This window comes from Hordeum vulgare, chromosome 5H, assembly GCF_904849725.1.
Source record: "Hordeum vulgare subsp. vulgare chromosome 5H, MorexV3_pseudomolecules_assembly, whole genome shotgun sequence".
In the NCBI taxonomy this organism is placed as follows: domain Eukaryota; kingdom Viridiplantae; phylum Streptophyta; class Magnoliopsida; order Poales; family Poaceae; genus Hordeum; species Hordeum vulgare.
In genome coordinates, this window is record NC_058522.1 from 483,351,855 (window position 1) to 483,374,641 (window position 22,787).

At 44.8% G+C, this 22,787-nt stretch overlaps 2 protein-coding genes across 3 annotated transcripts; one reads left to right on the forward strand and one right to left on the reverse strand.

Moving 5' to 3' along the window:
- The first annotated feature begins 8,669 nt into the window (after positions 1-8,669).
- On the forward strand, positions 8,670-14,711 carry LOC123399590. Of its 2 annotated transcripts, XM_045093990.1 has the most exons (15): positions 8,670-9,132; positions 9,777-9,904; positions 9,992-10,063; positions 10,140-10,253; positions 10,911-10,979; positions 11,068-11,124; positions 11,545-11,598; positions 11,681-11,743; positions 11,843-11,905; positions 12,112-12,276; positions 12,387-12,542; positions 13,658-13,738; positions 13,825-13,886; positions 13,991-14,134; positions 14,472-14,711. In XM_045093990.1, the coding sequence occupies exons 1-14, from the start codon at positions 8,682-8,684 to the stop codon at positions 14,082-14,084; spliced, it is 1,629 nt and encodes a 542-aa protein (XP_044949925.1). In that variant the 5' UTR covers positions 8,670-8,681; the 3' UTR covers positions 14,085-14,134; positions 14,472-14,711. The 2 variants fall into 2 exon arrangements, with proteins under 2 accessions (XP_044949925.1, XP_044949926.1); XM_045093991.1 differs by lacking the exon at positions 13,825-13,886.
- A 209-nt stretch (positions 14,712-14,920) lies between these two features.
- Positions 14,921-17,742, reverse strand: LOC123399592 (NAC domain-containing protein 92-like). Its single transcript, XM_045093992.1, has 3 exons — positions 17,270-17,742; positions 15,927-16,207; positions 14,921-15,766 (listed from the first exon to the last, which is right to left on the reverse strand). The coding sequence occupies exons 1-3, from the start codon at positions 17,484-17,486 to the stop codon at positions 15,173-15,175; spliced, it is 1,092 nt and encodes a 363-aa protein (XP_044949927.1). The 5' UTR covers positions 17,487-17,742; the 3' UTR covers positions 14,921-15,172.
- Between the last annotated feature and the right edge of the window lie 5,045 nt (positions 17,743-22,787).

A 22,787-nucleotide genomic window follows, 5' to 3' on the forward strand; every position in this document is an offset into this window, starting at 1 on the left:
AGGGATAGAGACTTCCAATTCAAGTTTATCTTCAAGAGATTTTATCATAGCTTCGACGATATGATCGGTAAAGGCCTTGTTTTGGCTATAAGCGTGTGGAGAGTTCAACATGGATTGCATCAAAGAAATGCATTCAATCAAGGAGCAACTATCATAATCGAATTCCTTGAAATCCACGGTAGTAATTTCATTACTACTCAAAGTTTTAACATCTTCTACTCCACTTTTAATGCTTTTAGCATCAAGATAGATGGACTCCGAATCATTGGGGCACTTTTCAACCAAAGTGGATTCATATCCAGCCCCATAATAATTAGGTTTGACACAAGAAAACAAAGATTCAATGGGAGTCACACCAAGCACTTTAAGATCTTCGTGATTCTCATCACGAGAACACGCCTTTTTAAGCCATTCATGTCTAGCACGAATTTGGGCGGTTCTTTCTTGGCTCTCAATCATGGAAACACGCATAGCTTTCAAAGTTTCATCCATGTTGATTTTGGGAGGAGCACATCTAACTTTCAAAGCATCAACATCACAAGAAATCTTATCAACGCTCTTAGCCAAATCGTCAATTTTGAGTAGTTTTTCCTCTATGGACGCATTGAAAATCTTTTGAGAGTTGGTGAACTCTTTGATATTACTCTCTAGATCAGAGGGTAATCTATTGTAATTTCCATGAGTATTGTTGTAGGAGTTGCCAAAGTTATTCCTACCAACAAAGTTAACGTCCAAGCTAGCGTTGCTAATGTCAATCAAAGAAGACAAGGGCATATCATTAGGATCCAAAGGAGCACTTCTACTAGCAACCAAATTCATTAACTCGTCCATCTTAGCACTCAACGAATTAATTTCTTCTATAGCGTGTACCTTCTTACTAGTAGGTGACCTTTCAGTGTGCCACTGAGAGTAGTTCGTCATGATGTTGTCTAAGAGCTTTGTGGCTTCTCCTAACGTGATTTCCATGAGCGTTCCACCTGAAGCGGAGTACAAGATATTTCTAGAAGCAAAATTCAAGCCAGCGTAAAAGATTTGAATAATCATCCAAAGACTCAAGCCATGAGCGGGACAATTTCTAATCAACAATTTCATTCTCTCCCAAGATTGTGCAACATGTTCATGATCAAGTTGCTTGAAGTTCATGATATCATTATGGAGAGAGATGATCTCAGCCAACGGAAAATACTTGGATATACAAGCATCTTTGCACTTATCCCAAGAATCGATACTATTTTTGGGCAAAGAAGAAAACCAAGTTTTTGCACGATCTCGCAACGAGAAAGGAAAAAACTTCAATTTAATCACGTCATTATCCGCATCTTTTTTCTTTTGCATATCGCAAAGCTCAATGAAGGTATTGAGATGGGATGCGGCATCTTCACTAGGAAGGCCAGAGAATTGCTCTTTCATAACAAGATTCAGCAAAGCAGCATTGATTCCGTATGACTCCGCACTAGTGGCGGGAGCAATCGGAGTACTAATAAAATCATTATTATTAGTATTCGAGAAGTCACAAAGTTTGGTATTTTCGTTCATGGTGACTTCGGAAAGCAAGCAAGCACACAAGCAAACAAAGAGCAGGCGAGAAAAAGGGCGAACGAAGAGGCGAACGAAAAAGGCAAACGAGAAAGGCAAATTGGTGAAGTGGGGGAGAGGAAAACGAGAGGCAACTGGCAAACAAAGTAAATGCAAGAGATGAGTTTGCGACACCTACTTGGATGAGTTCTTGACTTGATCTTCCTCCCCGGCAACGGCGCCAGAAATTCTTCTGCTGCGGCAACAAAAGTCCTTCCTTGGCGCTTAGGAATTCTTCTTGTTACTTCTCTGGTTTGCGTCATTTTTTCCCTTGAAGAGGAAAGGGTGATGCAGCACAGGAGCAGTAAGTATTTCCCTCAGTTTGAGAACCAAGGTATCGATCCAGAAGGAGGGCCTCGTCAAGTCCAGAGTACCTGCGCAAACACAAACAAGCTTGCACCCAACGCTTCAAAGGGGTTGTCAATCCCTTCAAGATTGTTTGCAAAGTGAGATCTGACGGCGGAAAGTGCAACGAAGTAAAAAGTGTAAGGCTGAAAATATGGTGTGGAGTAGACCCTGGGGGGCATAGTGTTCACTAGAGGCTTATCTCATAATAGCAAATATCACGGTGGGTGAACAAATTACTGTCGAGCAATTGATAGAACCGCGCAAAGTCATGACGATATCTAAGGCAATGATCATACATATATGCATCACGTCCGAGACAAGTAGACCGATACTTTCTGCATGTACTACTATTACTCCACACATCGACCGCTATCCAGCATGCATCTAGTGTATTGAGTTCATGACGAACAGAGTAACGCCTTAAGCAAGATGACATGATGTAGAGGGATAATCTCAAACCAATGATGAAAACCCCATCTTTTTACCCTTGATGGCAACAACACGGTGCGTGCCTCGCTACCCCCTCTATCACTGGGTGAGGTCACCGCACGGTATGAACCCAAAACCAAGCACTTCTCCCATTGCAAGAATCATAGATCTAGTTGGCCAAACAAAACCCACAACTCGAAGAGAATTACAAGGATATGAAATCATGCATAAGAGAGATCAGAAAAAACTCAAATAACATTCATAGATAATCTGATCATAAGTCCACAATTCACCGGATCTCGACAAACACACCGCAAAAGAAGATTACATCGGATAGATCTTCATGAAGATCATGGAGAACTTTGTATTGAAGATCCAAGGGAGAGAAGAAGTCATCTAGTTACTAGCTATGGACCCGTAGGTCTATGGTGAACTACTCACGCATCATCGGAGAGGTCATGGTGTTGATGAAGAAGCCCACCATGTCCGAATCCCCCTCCGGCAGGGCACCAGAACGTGCCCCAGATGGGATCTTGCGCAGACAGAAGCTTGCGGCGGCGGAAAAGTACTTTCGATGATCTCCTGGTTTTTTTTTGGGATTTTTAGAGAATTTATAGGCGCAACCCCTAGGTCAGGGGACGCTCAAGGGGCCCACAATCCTGGATGGCGCGGCCTCCCCCCTGGCCGCGGGTGGGGGCTTGTGGGGCCCCTGGGGCTCCCTTGCCTTGGCTCCCAAGCTCCCCGATCTTCTTCTGATCCAGAAAAAATCTTTTCGGGGATTTTCGTCCGTTTGGGCTCCATTTCAAAATCTCCTCTGAAAGGGGTCAAAAACATGGAAAAAACAGGAACTGGCATTTGGCACTGAGTTAATAAGTTAGTTCCAAAAAATATATAAAAGGCATGCAAAACATCCAAAGTTTGACAAGATAATAGCATGAAACCATCAAAAATTATAGATACGTTAGAGACGTATCAACACCCCACCGCGTGCTAAAAAATTCCTAACTCCCCCACCCCCTCTCCTCGATCTCAAGTCGTTGCTGCCTCCCTCGTCGTCGCCGCCGCCTCCCTCGCCGTCGCCACCGCCCCCTCCCCTCCCACTCTGGTAAGCCCCCTTCCCCTCCCGCTCTGGTATGCCCCCTTCCCCTCCCGCTCCGGTATGCCCCCTCCCCATCCCGCTCCAGTAGGCCCCCCACCCCCCTTCAGGCGCCTCCGCCCCCTCTCCCCCGCTCTAGGCACCCCAAGGCTGCTGCCATTTTGATTTTAGGGCCATCGGTTTGGTGAGATGGACAGTTTTAATTCCATGGTTGGAGCTGATGAATTTTTTATGTTACACTAATGTTCAAATGGTGTTTACGGTTCGAGTGGTGTTTTTGGTTACACTAATGATTTGTTTATGTTTAGGACAGTGGTGTTTAGGACAATTTTGATGGTTACACTAATGAATTTTTTATGTTACACTAGTAAAAAAAATGAGCACGAACCACGTGAACCTGGAATGATGGGCTAATGAGTAGGAGCTATAGTTCCAGCGGTGTTTATGGTTCAAGATGTCATCTTGAGATACATGTTAATAATAAAATCAAGATATGTTTGTTGAAGATCTTTTGATGGGCTAACTAGAAAGAAGGAAAAAAAATCCTATGGTTCACACTTGAATAGTATGTAAAGAATGTCAAATAAATCATTCTTGATTGTAAATTTCATGTAAGTAGGCACATTAGGTTTGAATTAGACAACCAATGGTTTCAAACAACTTATTTAAACTATGGAGAGGAAAAATGGCACATACATATTTCACCAACATACAACACTTGCATGACATGTTGGACACTGTTCATCCAAGGGATAGAAAGAGTCACACAAAGATGATGAATGAGCTAACTAACCAACTAATTAACTAATTAGTTAATCAATCAATTAATGAAGACTACAAATACCATCCTTTTGTTGGTCTTAATGCATAAAACAGTAGTGAGTTTCTCACTTTTGCTTGCTAAGTTGTGCTAAGTTTTGCCGGAATGTCCGAGTGGCCTATGTTTTGCCGGAATGTTGATTCATTTCCGTTCCGGTAAATTTCAGGCGCTCCATATGTCCACTTTTTAGCAAAGGTCATGCCAAAAATTTCCGTGAATTTCGACATGACTAGTGCTAGAAACTAGGACATATGGAGTGCTTGGGAATTGCCGGAAAGGGTAATGAATCAACATTCCGACCAAATATAGGTCCCTTTTTATTATTCATGCTTCTGTTTATATATAGATGTTCAATTCTTTCGATATAGTGTCACGGTTGTTGTTTACACATTTACAAACATGTTCCATGGATTATAAGTTAAATTACCACATTAAAATAGGAAATGTCTGACGATGAATATTTGGAGTGTGAATATTGCGGCGACTATCGGGGTATGTGGGACACACCTCACCTGTGAGACGGTAGGTTCTTCAGCATGAAGCTTGACGAGAGTGGAGATATGTTCCTCCCTTGCCATGCAAGAAGATATGTGTTGGAGAGGCTCGGTTTCGAAGAACACGAGAGAACGGAGACGAGGAGCGCTAACCTGAGGACTATACATGGTCACACATTTGTTATCAAAGTATTTAATTCAGTTTTTAACCACAGAAATAGGGTGCCCAAATTGGGAAGATCTTTGCAAGGCATATGGATTTCAGGAGGGTATGGAAATAACCTTCGATCTTCGTCCTGAAGATAATATGCCAGGCAACATCGACATTTGGGTGGTTGTCGATATGCTTCCTGTTTTACCTCCATGTGAGTTCATCAACCATATTTGTCAAGTAATTTGCATTCTATATTTAGAAATAGTTGGTGTTCATCCATATACTAAATTTGTTAAATTATAATTTACTGCTTGTTTCGTTTCTTCAAGTGAATTACGGAAATTAATTGACACGAGACACTACACGTATGGATCACATCTAACTTGGGAGGAGAAGGATGTTCTTCTCTACTTTCTTGTTGGTGTCCTGGTTTCTAGTGATAACTTCACGTCTAATTTGGGAATTGTCCAAAATTATACATTTTACATGCCACTAGTGCATAGGTTGAGGCCGGATGACATTCGCCGAAATATCTTGGTAAGAGTTTCATAATAAAGTGCGTTGTACTATTGCATAAATGGTGTTGATTACATTGCTAACTAGGCTATTATTATGTTCTTCAACAACAACTTCCAAATGATGTAGTGCCTCTGTTGATGCACCCAGAAGGTCATATGAAAATTAAAAGCCCGCTGAGGGCTGAGTTCGATGCTCCATACTCGAGTAACTGCAAATCAAAATCAAAAAGGCTCCAAATTGAAGCATGGAGAGAAATAAAGAAGGATCGCAAGCCACAAGTTGGAGACCGTTGGATCTCTGTGCTTCATCATGGAGACATAGGTGTTATTCTGTTTTATGACACCTAGGAGCGAGGACTAGGACTTATGAAAGAGAAGTTATTCTGGTTTATATTAACTTGACATGATCGATTAGGATGCATGCACATGATGATTATTATGATGTTTTTCTGTTTTACGAGATTTTAACTTGGTATATGATTAAGATGATGATGAGTTGTTAGATGAGTACGTAAGATGATGATGAGTTATATGACATGATACTTTATGTGTATGATGTGATGCAAATTATGCATGTTTATTATGATATGATGAAACCACTGTATAGAGCATGCACAAATACGTATGGGGGCATAAATACAATGCGAATTAAATATTAAAAGCAGGAATATTAGCAGTAGCGCTGGAATATTGACAGTAGCGATGGCTTAGCAGTAGCGCTTTATTTATTCCAGCGCTACTGCTAACGTAGATACCAGCAGCGCTTTCAATCGGGCGCTACTGCTAACAGGTTAGCTGTAGCGCTGGCCCCAGCGCTACTAGTAAGGGTAAAACCAACGCTATTGGTAGCCTTTCTCCTACTAGTGCCCTTTTGTAGGCATCCAGATAGAAATAACAACTTTCAAAGGTGTCATTATTGACTCCCACATAGAAAGAGCAGCCTGGGTTTAATCTTCTGAATTCTTGTGCATAATCCGACATGCTATTGTATTGTTCTAGCTCATCTCCTTCAATAACTTTCTTGACTAATCTCTTAGCCCTTCTCGGTTTTCTCCTTGGTGCTATCATATTCCAGTCCTTCTGAACCACTCTTGACAAATTCTTCATGTTCATATTTTCATCATCTCTGAAGGAATCAAGGTATTTTCCAGCCATAAAAGGAGCAGTGAATGACCTAACACTCCATTTCTTTATGCATGTACATTTTGGGTTGTATTTCTTGATCATGAAGCAATTAATTCTGGTGTCAAATGATGCAAACAAAGACCAAGGGCACCCATCTTCACAAATAGCCTACAATCTTTTCCTATCATTTATGGGGCACTTAGTGCCAACTCTTTCCTGTCAGCGGTACTCCTTGATAGCTTTCCTCAGTAACTCAACAATGCCAAAGGTCTGACCAACTTGGAACTCAGGTTTAGTCAGGTCTTCTTCTCTGAAAGATTTGAAATTCAGCTTAACCTTATCTTCATCAGAATCAGGCAAACACATGTCCCCATCTTCAGTAGGATCATCAAGTTCTTCTTGGACTGCTTTACCTTTCTCAAAATCAACATTGATGTCAAACAAGTCATTGTCATCTTGAAGATCAATGTCTGAATCAACAAGCTATGGGTTATAATCATCATCTCAGTCATGAACTACTAAATCAAACACACCATCTGTTGCATCCATGTTCAAAGTCGTGCACATTTTTTTGCCCCTATGCTCGAACTGAAATGAATGAACATAATCTCCTGGTTGAGGTGGTCCTGGTATGTAACCATCTTCTGTCTCTTCCTCACTTTTAGGTAGTGCATCTCCTCACTTGGATCTTCATCACCCTGTTGCACTAGAACTTGGTTAGGCTGCTCCTCTTGCTGTTTATGGGCCTGTTGCTCTAGCTGGTGATGTGGCTGCTCCTCTTGCACTTGCTCCTTCTTTGCTCTCATGCAACTGAATTTGACCACAGGATGATCCTCATCATCAGAATTAACATGAATAGTACTAAGATACGATCTGAGGCTGTTATCATGACCAAGATAAATCTGCTGGAACTGGTTCCCATTTAGAGCACAATCCTTCATGTTTTCAGTCATAGTGTTTTCCCCCAGCTTAATCTCTCTTAATCCATTATTGTAAAATGTCAATCCAGGAACACACCAGTAAGCCCTTATCCTACCTCCAAACTCATAACCTATTTCCTCCACTAAACTGACAACAATAGTAGGTGTCCAATTATCTATATCAAAGTATATCAAATGGAGTGGCCTTTGTGGTAACCCCTATGCTTGTCTAAGCAAAGGAAATAGCCACCATGTATGACCTGAACGGATAAGTGGTTGCCTTTGGGTTCTGCAAAACAATGACATTGACAATGTTCAAACAATGCAACCTTTAGACATTTAGACAGTAAAAACAGACAGTGCAACCTTCAGACATATTCAGATAGTGAAAACAGACAGTGCAATCTTCAGATTTTCCTGCAAAATTCAACCTTTTGCATAATAAAACCAAAGAAGTATGGCTTTCACGGGACATGAGACATAAAACCAACACAAGGCCATTAAAGCACAATTTTTTGGCCAATTTAACAAGGCTTGACATTTGACCAACACACCACCACTTTTGTTTCCCCTTACCCCCTCACATGAAACCCTAATTTTGATGTGCCGTTGCCGCTGCTAATTTATCGACGACGTACTGTAAAGAGGTAGGTCGGCATCGGGCAGGCGCCGAGTTGGAGGGAGAGGGATGTCGCTCAGGCCTGTCCCAAAGGGCGCGTCCGACGACGGTTTGACGTCCGACAATGAGCTCATGTCGCCCTCGCCGCACGCGCGCACGCTGACGAGCTCGAGGGCACCACCTCGGCAGCGACGATGGACGGGGTAGCGAGTGAGGAGGAGCAGCCCGACCAGGTGGGGAAGGGGTTTAAATTCATGTGTGATTTTGCAAAAGAAAACCTGAATTCCACGCATATAGCAGTTGTTCGACCGGCTGTACCTGACTTGACAGTCAAAAGACGCGTGGAGAGGCGAGTCAACTGTCAGATCAACACATACTTACAAAAAGAACCATATAGTAGACCGTATGTAAACCCATGACAAGTTTGATGATCGTATTTCGGATATTTTTAACTACGTGAATTAAAACGGTCGCCATGACAAATTTGGGAAACTGCAGTGGATTTTTCTCATCTACCTTCATCCACCGAGCCGTGCGCGTCCGGTGGAGCCTTCGGCCGACGCGCCGAACCCGAACGTTTCCCATGACACAAACCGGGCAACGACACAAACCAGACGCACGCGGCGCGTGCCGCGCACCCTTGCCCCCTCCCCTCCCCTCCCTCCCTCGGCACGGCACGGCACGGCACGGCAGCCAGCCAGACGGCTCGAACTCGGTTGAAAAACGATCTGGGCTTGCTGCCTCCCAGGAGCGAGGCCACGAGGCGAGCACTCCTATTACGCTCCTCCCATCTTCCTCGGCCCCGTGGCCCGTGCACTTCACCATCTCCACCTGCGAGATGCGGATCCCGGGGCTGCTCGCGGCGGCGGCGGCGCTGCTGGTGCTGCTTCTCGCGGTCGCTGGTGCGGCGGCGCAGGAGGCGGCGGCGGCGGGGGACGTGCGGCCGGAGGAGATCGCGGCGAAGGCGACGGCCAAGGAGGAGGCGGTGCTCGCGGCCGAGCTGGGGCAGCTCAGGGCGAAGGTCGCCGCGCTAGGTGCGTTCGTCTTGCTCCGCTCGATTCGGTTCGGGGGAGGGTGGGTGCTGTTGGTTGGGATTTCCGAGGCTGCTTCGAGCGGCTTCGCTGGGGGTTTGCTAGGGTTTTGGGGCCGATTTGGTCTGGCGAACTAGGGCACTTCTGCGGTTTGACGAGATAGGGCACAGATTTGGTAATTAGTACTAACATGATATTTGGTTGGTGGCTTAGAGAGGGAGATCGTGTTCAGGCCGCCGAATAGGGGTCGGTACATGCAGGCTAGGGGAAATTCCTCATGCTAATTGGTGGCAATGTTGGGCAATAGCTTCGTCGTTGCTCCTCCAGTCCCACGTTTTTCGTTTGTCACTGAATTGTGAGCCAGTTAGTCTAACCGGAATTTGCCATGGAACCTGTGCCCCTTGCTTGGACTGTACTATTAAAATGCATGAAGGAGCTTGTAGCGTTAAGGACACAATTAGTTTGATTCAGTTGGAGGTTCGCCATGGGCATGTCTTTGGTCGATACAGTTTTTGTTACAATGTGAAACAGATTGTGTCAAGTAACTTGAGAATTTGTGCTCGAGTAAAATCAATTTCTAGTCATTGCAACCTGTATTTGTGCCACTTGTTCCTTCCTGAAACAGTGCATCCATTGTCACCCTGCAGAGTCGAGCATTGCAGCGCAGACACAGGAGCTGAATAGCAAGGATGGCGGCATCGAAACACTGGAAAAGGTAACTGGGGAGATGTCACAGAACATTGCTACTCTGCAGGATGAGATAACTTCCCTCCAGGTGACCCATCACATGATGGACGATATATTTTAGCATATTCCTGCTCCCTTGTAAAGGGATTATGCTCATGTGTTGCTGCATATGCAGTCAAAGGGATCTATAGCTGCAAAGGAGCTGGCAGGCAAGGCCAGTGCCCGAGCTATTGAGCTTGAGAAGCAGGTATTGGTTGTGTAGAACGTCAAAAACTTGAGTGTAACGATTAGGATTATGTGGTTTCTTATCTTGCCTAATCCAGATTGAGAAGCTCAAGAAGGACATAGAAGCACAGAATAACAAAAAGGCGACCATGGAGGCTATAGCTACCGATGCAGAGAAGAGGGTGCAAGAGCTGAGTGCTAAGCTTGATAGAGTAAGTATGCGACTGGTCGTCTGTTGTGCTAACGTGCATCTTTATTTTTCTTCATTTAGATAAAAGTTCTTGGACAAGCTTGCATTTGCTCAATCCTTTGATAAACTCTTGTGGTGTTGTCACTGATTAAGTGGTCATTGTTGCCGTTTCTGCATTTATTACATGATAAATTTGTTATCCTTAAAAAGGAGATGGATGCTTTGTCACAGACTCATAATGTGTTAAACGATGGTTCGTGCTGCTATTTACTTTTTTGTATGTGATATGTGATTCCAATGCTATACAAAAACTTTGCTACATCACACTTCTCAAAAGTAAGGGTAAATTCTACAAAGTAAATAAAGAAGAATCTGGGATGTTGTAGCGTGTTTGCTGATGATACTGTTTGAGGGAAGAAAGTGTCTTGGAAAACAGTGAGAATTTTCATAGTATTATATAACAGGCTGCATGATATATTATCATCTCCTTAATTTTAGGGAGAGCTGAGACTCATTCCCTATTAAACTGTCATAGCTGCGAAACCAAAAATGGGATAATGCTCATATCCTGCTGTCCTGCAAGACATTCGGTGGAATCAAGGGTATATCCCTTGAATCCACCTTTTCTGTTAGGTGAATACTGTCCTCAAGTTGATAATGTTTTTAATTTTTTTAATAGCTTCAGAAGACAAGTGGCGAGCAAAAGGTTAGGATTCAGAAGACCAAAAATGCTCTTAAAACTGCAGAGGTTTGTGATATATGCGATTACTGAGGTATATTTTTGTTATGCAGTTTCGTGATGCATTCTCCTCAATCCTTTGTTTTGGTGTTTGTAGGAGGAACTGATGAAGGTGCAGTTAGAAGCAACAGCAAAATCAGAGCAGCTCGGAGAGGTAATTTTCATTCTATTGTTCTAGCTGCTGTCATATAAATATGTCAGTAAGGTAAGTTGCCAGATTCTAGACTGGATTAGCCTTTTCCTATTTGTTCTGCATTCTTAGTGCAGTATGTCATTGTTGTTTCCAAAAACACTTTTTAAATGCAACTTAGTTGCCAGCTCAGCCTGGTGTAAATTTGATGAAGTTTTACATGATAACATACTGTCTTCTAATCATTGAACCGGAGCGTTTGTATCTGCATCTTTTTTGTCTGGCACATGTTGTGACTTGTACATTGACAACTTCCTGATAAGGATGATGATGATGACGATGCCTGCCATGGGTGTAATCCATCCTTCCGCTTTACGTGCTTTGAACCTCATCTAACAAGTGATTATCGTGGCAAGTAGTTTACTGATTGTTACTCTTTGTCAGGTTCATGGAGCATGGTTGCCACCTTGGTTAGCAGCACATGCAGCTCACTATATGGTATAAGTGGAGTAGTCAACATAAGCACTGTGCCTCCTCTTACTTTGCATTTTCGCAACACACTCATCATGTTACCATGTAGGAGTTGATATCGAGTCACTGGAGTGAACATGGGAAACCTGCTGTCAACAATTTATTGCAGAAGGTGTCTACTAGCTTATTTATGCTTTTATTTTGATTATGAAATATGCCAAGCTGAACACATTATGTATTTGTTTATAACCTATCAATTAAATCACTGCAGACATCAGAGAAAACAGTGCAGGCGAAGGAATGGGCCGAACCCCATATAGAAACTGCTAAGGCGGTAATGTTCTTGTTCCTGGGATTGTGGGTCAGAAAATCTGTATAAGCATAGAGTTTATTTGAAATGTTAAAACTCGTCATATATGCATGTGTTTATGGCCAATTCTTATTATATATGGATGTCATGTGAGGCAAGTATCACATGGTGTTTCTGAGCTTTTGCATCTTTATTCACTTTGACGAACAATGCCTTTTTTATTCTTGAAGAAATGGATTCCTGTCATTAAACAGAATTGGGCTACTGCAAAGAAAAATGCGGAACCTTATATGCAAATGGTCTCAGCAAAATCAGTAGAGCTTTATCAAGTATCAAAGGATGCTATCTCACCACATGTTGTGAAAGCACATGAGCTTGCTGATCCTTATTTCCAGGTACACTAGATCCTCACTGTTTAGCAATTCAAAGGATACCGTGCTCTTACACTCTGGCCATAGTGTTGTTGTCACTGTAGTGAATAGATGTCGCTTGATTTTTTTTTCAGGAAGCCAAGAAATTATCAAAACCTTATATTGATCAAGTTGCTAAGGCCAGTAAACCACATGTTGACAAACTTAAAACTACCCTTAAGCCTTACACTACAAAGGCAGGCCAGGAATATGAGAAGCTTCTTGAGACAGCTACATTATACCATCAGCAGGTATTTCTTCTCTTATTTTTTCTCATTATCTCAAGTATTCCAGCTTTCCAGCTTTCCAGTTCTATTTAAATGTTAATGCTTTGTTATTTGAGACATTTAATGCTTCTGTTATTGTTAATTTTATTGTTTTGAGTTATTGAAGACTGCTGTTTTTAGGTGATCTTAATTCATATATTCTTATATAATCCTTGAACACTGTATCTGTAACTTGTACTACTGTTTTTCCTCTGCTGAATATTGCACTGTACCATCTGTACATTCTGCAGAATAGAATTATATCGTCAATTAATCTAATAATGAACTTTTTTGACCTATAACTTCACAGTTAGTTATAGTTCATGCTGTCAGTCAGGCCTGCTATATGGTTACTTGATAAATACTACCGACCTAACAAAAATTCTTTGAGATACCTCGCACTCCCTCTTGTTCCTCCCCCAAGGGCGTGCACCCCAACCTTGCACGGTTCTTGGATGCCATCGAAACTGAAGCCAGGGCCTGGGTTTTGGCTTGAGCAGCCGTGGGCTGCCACTTGCCCTGCTGTAGGGTCCGGTGTGACTGGTGTGGGAGGCTTTTAATTAAAGCCCTTTCTATCAACGCATTAAGAAAAAAGTGTTTGCATTTTTCAGAAATAAATATGAACTTTGTGCACCTTAGGTAATTGGTTAGTTCAAACACTGTCTTGATCCAGAAATTTATTATGTACTCCCTCTGTCCCAAAGTTGAGACACTTATTTTGTGACGGAGGGACTACTCCCTCCGTTCCTAAATATAAGTCTTTTTAGAGATTTCACTAGGGGACTACATACGGAGCAAAATGAGTGAATCTATATTCTAATGTATGTCTATATACATCCGTATGTAGTTTTCTATTGAAAACTCTAAAAAAACTTATATTTAGGAACGGAGGTAGTAGTCTATTACTACTGCTGAATCTAATCTGTGTTGAACTGTGTATATGCTAGTGGGTGAAATATGCTGGATGAAGCAGCATTATGATTAACTAACCTTCGTATTCGTACTTACCTTGAACTCTCTCTGTACTATAAGCAACTCCGGTAAAATGGCCTGAAGATCCAAGTCATAGATCCAATAATCTAAGCAATTTTCCTTTTCAGGCTCAGGCTACTATCTTGGATTACATGCACCAACATGAATTTTTAAAACAATTTGCGAATGGAGAGTTGGTGTGGTTTCTGGTAAGCACAAATTGAACTGTCAATTATAACACGTGTTTCTGCTGATTAAAATAAAATGGTCTAAAATATCTTATCTCTCTTGGTAGGCTGCTGCTTGGCTTCTTATGCCCGTATATGTTTTATACATACTCCTAGCTGAAGTCTTCTGGTCAGTAGTGTATTTAAAACGTTTCAGCTAGTAGTTGCTTGGCATGGCTTTAGGTGAATTGTGACTGTACTTGTTTGATCTCAAACCTTCCAATTTTCATGCAGCGTCAGCAGGAAGAAGAAAATCCCACGGAGTGGTAAGGGCAAAGTTTCGGTCAATGGCCATCGGAGACACAAGCGCCGTCATGCTGACAAGTAGACTTTAGACTATGTGTTTGCCTATCTTCCGCAGCACTGTAGTTGAAGAAGGTACCACATTCTTCCTTTGTTAGCAGTAACATCTGATAGATCCCACACTATGTAGGCGTTCTTTGTTGGCACCAAAAGGTTTTGGTCAATGGAACAGTCATCTTATTTTCCCAAGAATATTGAAGTACTCCCATAAGTTTCTAAAACTGATATTTGATACTACAACAGAACATGTTTTTCTTGAGCCTTGATTAATACTTCGAATATTGAATTGTTTTTTTTGCGAACTCGAATATTGGATTGTTTGATAAAACTTTGAAGCAAGTGCTGCTAAATATTTCACATGTCAGTTTGTACTGGGCCTCTGAACTCTCTTGCACTGTTTTGTACTGTGCAGATCAGGTACGATTCATTCACTGACAAGTCTGCTGGCTACAAATTGGGAGATGCCGGGTCCTGGTTAAATCTTGTGTAATATATACCCTGAGTTATACTGCACGCAAACCGTGTCTCCATGTATTTTAGCGACCGTTTTTGTACGATCACGTAGCTGAGTAGGGATTACGAGGTTAAATATGCAGCTATTCGTTTTATTGGGCACATATTATGTTGCAGCTGTTCGCGTGTTTCCAGTTCAGTGGGGGTAATACGTGCTCACAACTTCCTACCGTGTCATTTCTTGTCACCGAAACTTCTAACCTAAATTAAACATTTCAACGTCGCTGTATGCTGGAGTATTGTACAAGTTGTCTCCAGCGAGTCCTGAATTTGTGGTGAAGTCCGAAATAACAAATCGATTTCAGAAATCCACAGCATGCAACTTCGGCACATGACGCGAATAACAAGTAGAGTATACTGGTACTATTTATAAAACTCACTGATAAATCCTGAATGTATACAAGCGTGCAGTTAGGTCAAGGCAAACAGTCTGTGTACAAGGCGGACGACCAAAGCTAACCTGAAATGCTCAAAGAACAACAACTTACAGAGAAGATGACGATGATACAACAACAAAGAGACTAGATTAAACATCACTCAAATGGCCCTGCTCTCCTACGTAGTCAACAATCGCCCGACACCCCACACAACCTACACTGATCAGTAGCTACCGGGCCAGTACCTCTCCACCATCTGATCTACATCCAGGTTGGGGTACCTGACGCCAGCGCCCCCTGCCCCTGCCGCATGCCCCTCCCCGCCGAACCCGCCGTCCCCTCCGGCGGCCGCGATGCCGACGCAGCCGGCGAGCCCCGCGGCCATATGCTGCTCCATGGTCATCGCCTGGCCACCGGCGCCGCCCGCCTGCTGCTGCCCCCCCATCGGCAGCGACATGGCGTGCTGGAGGGCGTGCTGCGGCGACGGGCCCCCGAGGTTGAGGTTGAGGCTGGAGAGCGCGAAGGGGTTGAGGTAGCCGGAGCCGGAGACGGAGGAGGGGTGCGGCTGGATGTGCGGGTGCAGCCCCGGCGTGCCCCTGGCGAAGCGCGAGAGCTCCGCCAGGTCGGCGGGGGCCATGTAGGAGTGGTGGTGCCCGCGGCCGCCGAACAGGTCGCCGTGGCCCAGCAGCGTCGGGAGGAACTGCGGGACCATGTCCAGCGTGTACGGGTGGTGGTGGTGGTGGGACCGGCTGGTGCTCGACGGGTACTTCTTCACGCCGGGGCTCTTGGCGAAGATGCGGCACACCACCCATTCATCCTGCCACGACATGGAATATTGGAACACACCAGGAGGGAAATGCATTTTCCAAGGATAAATAATTTTAAGAGAATTTTTTTCGAAAAGGAGGATGATCCCCGGCCTTTTGAAACGATTGATGCACGAAGCCGTAAATAAATGAAGACATGTTTTGTAGTACCTTGTTTGATTTGGAGGTCGGCTTGAGGTGGAGGCGGTACTCGTGCATCACCCAGTTGCTCTTCTCGCCCCTCGGGGCCCTTCCCTTGTAAAACACCAGGGTTTTCTTCATCCCGACCAGCTCCTGCGCCGACGGCGGCTGCCCGGTGAATATCTCCTTGTCTTTCCCCGTCGTCTTCCAGTAGCCGGCATTGGTTGCGCGGTTTGTCCGCACGCCGGTCGGGTACTTGCGGTCCCTCAGACTGAAGAAGTACCACTCCTTTTCGCCCATTTTCGCCTTCTCTGGGTTTTTGGTCGATTGGTCGTACACATACAATTGTTAGTTTGGAGTAGTGCATGTTGCATACATGAAGCTATGGTAACAACTGACAAGGCTTTCGATTGTAATTCTAGGTGTATGCATACGTGGAGAGAATAGAACATCCAGTTAATTGTTGGCTAGTACTACTAATATATGGTCTCTAACTACTAGACAACTGCTAGGTAGGGTTCTGCTCATTTTAAGTGCAGAAGTTGGGGAAGTTGTCTGAGAAGGAGACATATAATCTTGAGTCCATAACGCAAAATAAAACAAAACAACAAAGCATATTCATGCATGTATTATCATACAGTTGATGGTATCGTCGTGCTAGGAGCTAACCAAACAAATTGAAGAGTGCATGTTAAGTAACGATTGAAGCTTGAAATCAGTTCGTTCAATATATTGTGTTAAAAAAAATTCCACAATATATTTTCTAAATTTGTAAAGCTTTGTAAGAATCCACCCTTCTTAATTAATTTATTTAACCATGCAAACATCCAATTAAGTGTTTGATGGTAATAGTTTCTAGCTACCAAGATAACCATGAATCCATGTTCCCTCATTTTGAAGTGCAGAAGTTGGGGGATTTGTCTTTTTCCACTATCCAAAAAAGAAACCAAGAGAGAGGGACACATAATCTTAAGACGGCAGCTCAAAACATGAAGGTTTTAAATATCTAAATATATCGTGTTCAACCAAAATTTATACGACATATTGTCTAAACTTGTAAGAATCCACCATTCTTGATTAATTTATGTACGCATGAAGTCCTCCTGCATATATGCTCTCGAGGAAAAACTCTAGGTCGTTTATGGCTTTATATATAGCTTTTGAAAAACATGATCGATACTGAAATTTAGTCAATTTGCCTCTTAATAAAAGAGCACAGCTTATGCATGCTTCTTGGTAGGGGAGAAAAACTGAACCATGGAAACACCCGTCGAACCAACGCAAGTACGGAACTGGTCGTGCATACATGCATAGACCGATAGACGCATGCACTGACGTGCGCGCAAGAACATTTCTGGTCGAGCAGTAGTTACCTGGGAGATCCCATGGCTCGCACTTGTTGAGGTCAACCTCGGTGATGGCCCTGGCGGTGAAGCCGGCGTCGGCGATCTTGCCGCGGAGGTAGTAGGTGATGAGCTCCTCGTCGGTGGGGTGGAACCTGAACCCCGGCGGCAGGCTCTCCTCCTCCCCCTCCTTGGAGCTCTTCTTCTTCTTCGACGCCGCCTCGGCCCCTCCCCCCGATCCTTCCATCTAGTCGCCAAGCGGCCGATCAACCAGCACGACGCGAGGTATAAAACCCTGGATAACCCTAGCTAGCCCGCGGTGCACCGCGGGAGCGACCAGAAACGCTGACGACCGGCCGGCCAGCCGGGGAAGACGAGCGAGCGCACACGCTAGAGGGCTGTGTGTATGTCAAAGCGGTGGGTGTGAAATACCGGCCGGGAGTTACCCCGGGGTGAGGGCAAGGATATAAGGAGGGAGGGAGAGAGATGGAAAATGTGCCGGTGACGCCGAGCCCGTACCAACCCGGGGTCGTGAGCGACAAGCTTGGCTGGCTGGCTGGCTGGCTAGGTCGACATGCATCAAGCCAAGCCAGGAGTGTTCCCACGCGCTGGCCAATTCCTCCTATCTTTCGCCGCGATAGCGGCATGGATATATGGCACTATGTGTACTGTATGCCAGTACCTCGCCGCTGCATGCATGGCAGTGGCGTACGTGCCGCTACTGTTGTGCTGCCCGGCCCCTACCGCACACGGGCAGGTATTGCTCATGTACGTGTAGTGGTCATGTATATCTCACGCGTGCGCGCGCGCGCGCGCCTGCGCACTGCTCGTACGGCGTCAACTGTGCCCAATTGGTAGCTTTGTGCATGTAGCTGCATTCATATCATCATATGCATGCTCCGCGGGGTCTCCCTGCATATATAATTACCGAGTTGGACGACGCAGGAAAGATCGGTTTTGATAAATCTCAGGTGCCTGCAATTTTTCACGTTGTCAGTCACTTTTCATGGTAAAGCGTGAGGCCGAAGGCGGAGACAAAGTGGGCCGGCCACGGTGAGGCCGAGCCGTGTACAAGCGGGAGCAAGTCCGAAACTCAATCGTATAGATGCTTCCAAGAAAGATTGCATCGACTTGGATCAGTTTTTTTTTTTGAGACGCCTATAATTTTATTCGTATTCATTCATAACTATTACAGATCTGATTTTAATATCCAAGAAAATACAAAGTAACTCATACAGCTAAGAATTATAATAAGATATCTTGGAAACATTTTCTTCGTGGTATCAATATCCGCTAGAGGAAGTACTCCCAAGACTTTGGTAAAGAGGCTACAACTAGACTAGAGCAACGTTGTTGTGACTCTTTTGCACAAACAAGCAATAAAAGTTTTTGAAAGCATCTTGACTCGCTCATCGAGAAATAGGGAAATCCTTGATCGATGAACGTACTTGGGCTGGGGATGATCCCCTAGAAGTGCACCTTGTCAAATTGCAATATGTTTATCATGGTGGTGAAGAAATATTTCTGTTGAAAATATGCTCTAGAGGCAATAATAAAGTGGTTATTATCGTATTTCCTTGTTCATGATAATTGTTTATTATCCATGCTATAACTGTATTGATCGTAAACTTAAATACATGATGGATACATAAACAACACTGTTTCCCTAGCGAGCCGCTACAAGACTAGCTCGTTTATCAAAGATGGTTAAGGTTTCCTAAACATAGACATGAGTTTTCATTTGATAACGGGTTCACATCATTAGAAGAATGATGTGATGGAAAAGACCTAACCGTAAGCATATCATTTGATCGTATCACTTAGTTTGTTGCTATTGCTTTTTTCATGTCAAGTATTTGTTACTAAGACCATGAGATCATGCAACTCCCTGACACCAGAGGAATACCTTGTGTGCTATCAAACATCACTTCGTAATCATAAAGGTGATCTACATGTATCTTCGGGGGTGTCTGTTGGGTTGGCATGGATCGAAACTAGGATTTGTCATGATGGAGAGGTATCTCCGGACCCTCTCGGTAATACAACATCACAAGAAGCTTGCAAGCAATGTAGCTAAGGGGTTAGTCACGGGATCTTGTATTACGGAACAAGTAAAGAGACTTGCCTTGTCACAAGATTGAACTAGGTATGGAGATACCGATGATTGAATCTTGGGCAAGTAACATACCGATGGATAAAGGGAACTGCATATGGGATTGGCTGAATCCTTAACATCATGGTTCGACCGATAAAAATCTTCGTGGAATATGTAGGAACCAATATGGACATCCACGTCACGCTATTGGTTATTGACCGGAGAGGTGTATCCATCATGTCTACAGGATTCTCGAACCCATAGGGTACGCACGCTTAATGTCAGATGACGATATAGTATTATTGGGATATGTACATTGATTATCGAATATTGTTCGGACTCCCGTATGAGATGCCGAACATGACGAGGAGCTCCGGAATTGTCTGGAGGTAACGATTTATACGTGGGAAGTTGGTATCCGGGTTCCGATTTTTTTTCTGGGTTTTACACGTTTTTTGTCGGGGATGCCGAAGGGTTCGAGAAGTCCACTGGGGAGGTCCACCTGCCCTGGAGGCCTCATGGGCTGAGTGGGGAGGCACACCAGCCCCTGTGGGCTGGACACCACCCCTCCCTAAGTCCCATGTGGCCTAGGGTATGCGGAAACCCTAGGGGGGCACCACCCTTGCCTTGGGGTCCAAGGCAGCCTCCTAGGGCGTCGCCCCACCCCTTGGGGAAACCCTAAGGGGGCTGGCCTCCCTCCCCTTGCCCATATATATAGAGGATAGGTGGGAGGCGGCCCTTGCACCTTTCCCACGCCCTAGTGGCATCCCTCCCTCTCTCTCTCTCTCGTTCCTCCTCCATCCTCAGTTTAGTAGTGCTTGGTGTGTTGGGGAACGTTGCATGGGAAACAAAATTTTTCCTACGCACACGCATGTTGGAATTATGCCCTAGAGGCAATAATAAATGTATAGTTATTATTATAATTCCTGTATCAAGACAATAGTTTATTATCCATGCTATAATTGTATTGAATGAAGACTCATTTACATGTGTGGATACATAGACAAAACACCGTCCCTAGCATGCCTCTAGTTGGCTAGCCAGTTGATCGATGATAGTCAGTGTCTTCTGATTATGAACAAGGTGTTGTTTCTTGATAACTGGATCACGTCATTGGGAGAATCACGTGATGGACTAGACCCAAACTAATAGACGTAGCATGTTGATCGTGTCATTTTGTTGCTACTGTTTTCTGCGTGTCAAGTATTTATTCCTATGACCATGAGATCATATAACTCACTGACACCGGAGGAATGCTTTGTGTGTATCAAACGTCGCAACGTAACTGGGTGACTATAAAGATGCTCTACAGGTATCTCCGAAGGTGTTAGTTGAGTTAGTATGAATCAAGACTGGGATTTGTCACTCCGTGTGACGGAGAGGTATCTCGGGGCCCACTCGGTAATACAACATCACACACAAGCCTTGCAAGCAATGTAACTTAGTGTAAGTTGCGGGATCTTGTATTACGGAACGAGTAAAGAGACTTGCCGGTAAACGAGATTGAAATAGGTATGCGGATACTGACGATCGAATCTCGGGCAAGTAACATACCGAAGGACAAAGGGAATGACATACGGGATTATACGAATCCTCGGCACTGAGGTTCAAACGATAAGATCTTCGTAGAATATGTAGGATCCAATATGGGCATCCAGGTCCCGCTATTGGATATTGACCGAGGAGTCTCTCGGGTCATGTCTACATAGTTCTCGAACCCGCAGGGTCTGCACACTTAAGGTTCGACGTTGTTTTATGCGTATTTGAGTTATATGGTTGGTTACCGAATGTTGTTCAGAGTCCCGGATGAGATCACGGACGTCACGAGGGTTTCCGGAATGGTCCGGAAACGAAGATTGATATATAGGATGACCTCATTTGATTACCGAAAGGTTTTCGGAGTTACCGGGAATGTACCGGGAATGACGAATGGGTTCCGGGAGTTCACCGGGGGGGGGGGGGGGCAACCCACCCCGGGGAAGCCCATAGGCTTTGGGGAGACACACCAGCCCTTAGTGGTCTGGTGGGACAGCCCCAAGGGGGTCTATGCGCCAAGAAAAAGAAATCAAAGGAAAAGAAAAAAAAAGAGAGGGAGGAAGTGGGAAGGGAGGGGGACTCCTCCCACCAAACCAAGTCCAACTCGGTTTGGGGGGGGGAGTCCTCCCCCCTTTGGCTCGGCCGACCCCTTGAGGGTCCCTTGGACCCCAAGGCAAGGTCCCCCTCCCTCCTCCTATATATATGGAGCAATTAGGGCTGATTTGAGACGACTTTCTCACGGCTGCCCGACCACATACCTCCATAGTTTTTCCTCTAGATCGCGTTTCTGCGGAGCTCGGGCGGAGCCCTGCTGAGACAAGATCACCACCAACCTCCGGAGCGCCGTCACGCTGCCGGAGAACTCTTCTACCTCTCCGTCTCTCTTGCTGGATCAAGAAGGCCGAGATCATCGTCGAGCTGTACGTGTGCTGAACGCGGAGGTGCCGTCCGTTCGGTACTAGATCGTGGGACTGATCGCGGGATTGTTCGCGGGGCGGATCGAGGGACGTGAGGATGCTCCACTACATCAACCGCGTTCTCTAACGCTTCTGCTGTACGATCTACAAGGGTACGTAGATCACTCATCCCCTCTCGTAGATGGACATCACCATGATAGGTCTTCGTGCGCGTAGGAAATTTTTTGTTTCCCATGCGACGTTCCCCAACAACGCAATACCTATCCATGGTGATGATCATCTACGAGAGGGGAGAGTGAATCTACATACCCTTGTAGATCTCTAAGCGGAAGCGTATATAACGCGGTTGATGTAGTGGAACATCTTCGTGATTCAAATCGCAGCTCGTCCTGCGATTTCATCACGATCCGTCCCGCGATCCCATCATGATCCATCCTGATGTAGTGCCGAACGGACGACACCTCCGCGTTCAGCACACATACAACTCGATGACAATCTCCGCCTTCTTGATCCAGCAAGAGGGGCGTAGAGGTAGATGAGTTCTCCAACTCGGCGACATGGTGGTGGTGGTGGTGAACTAATCCAGTAGGGCTTCGCCTAAGAACCGCCGAACTAGACTAGAGGAGAAACAGATCTAGAGAGAAGTAGAGGGAGCACGTGGCAATTAGGGTTAGCCCTCACCTCTAAAACCTCTAGTATATATAGGACGAGGAGGGGAGAGGAGGCAGCCTTGGCCTCCACTCCAAGGAGGTTCGGCCGAACCACAAGGCAGGAATCCACCTTCCGCAAGGGAGGTGGAATCCTATTAGGACTCCTTCCTAATTTGGCCTTTTTTCCTTTTTTCCTTTATCCTTTTCACATGGGCCCTTGAGAGATACTTAGGCCAGCCCACCAGGGCTGGTCCATCTCCTCTCATAGCCCATGAGCCTCTTGGGTCGTCACACCCTTCCCGGTGGTCCCCCGGCACCCTCCCGGCACTCTCGGTACACTACCGATGAGC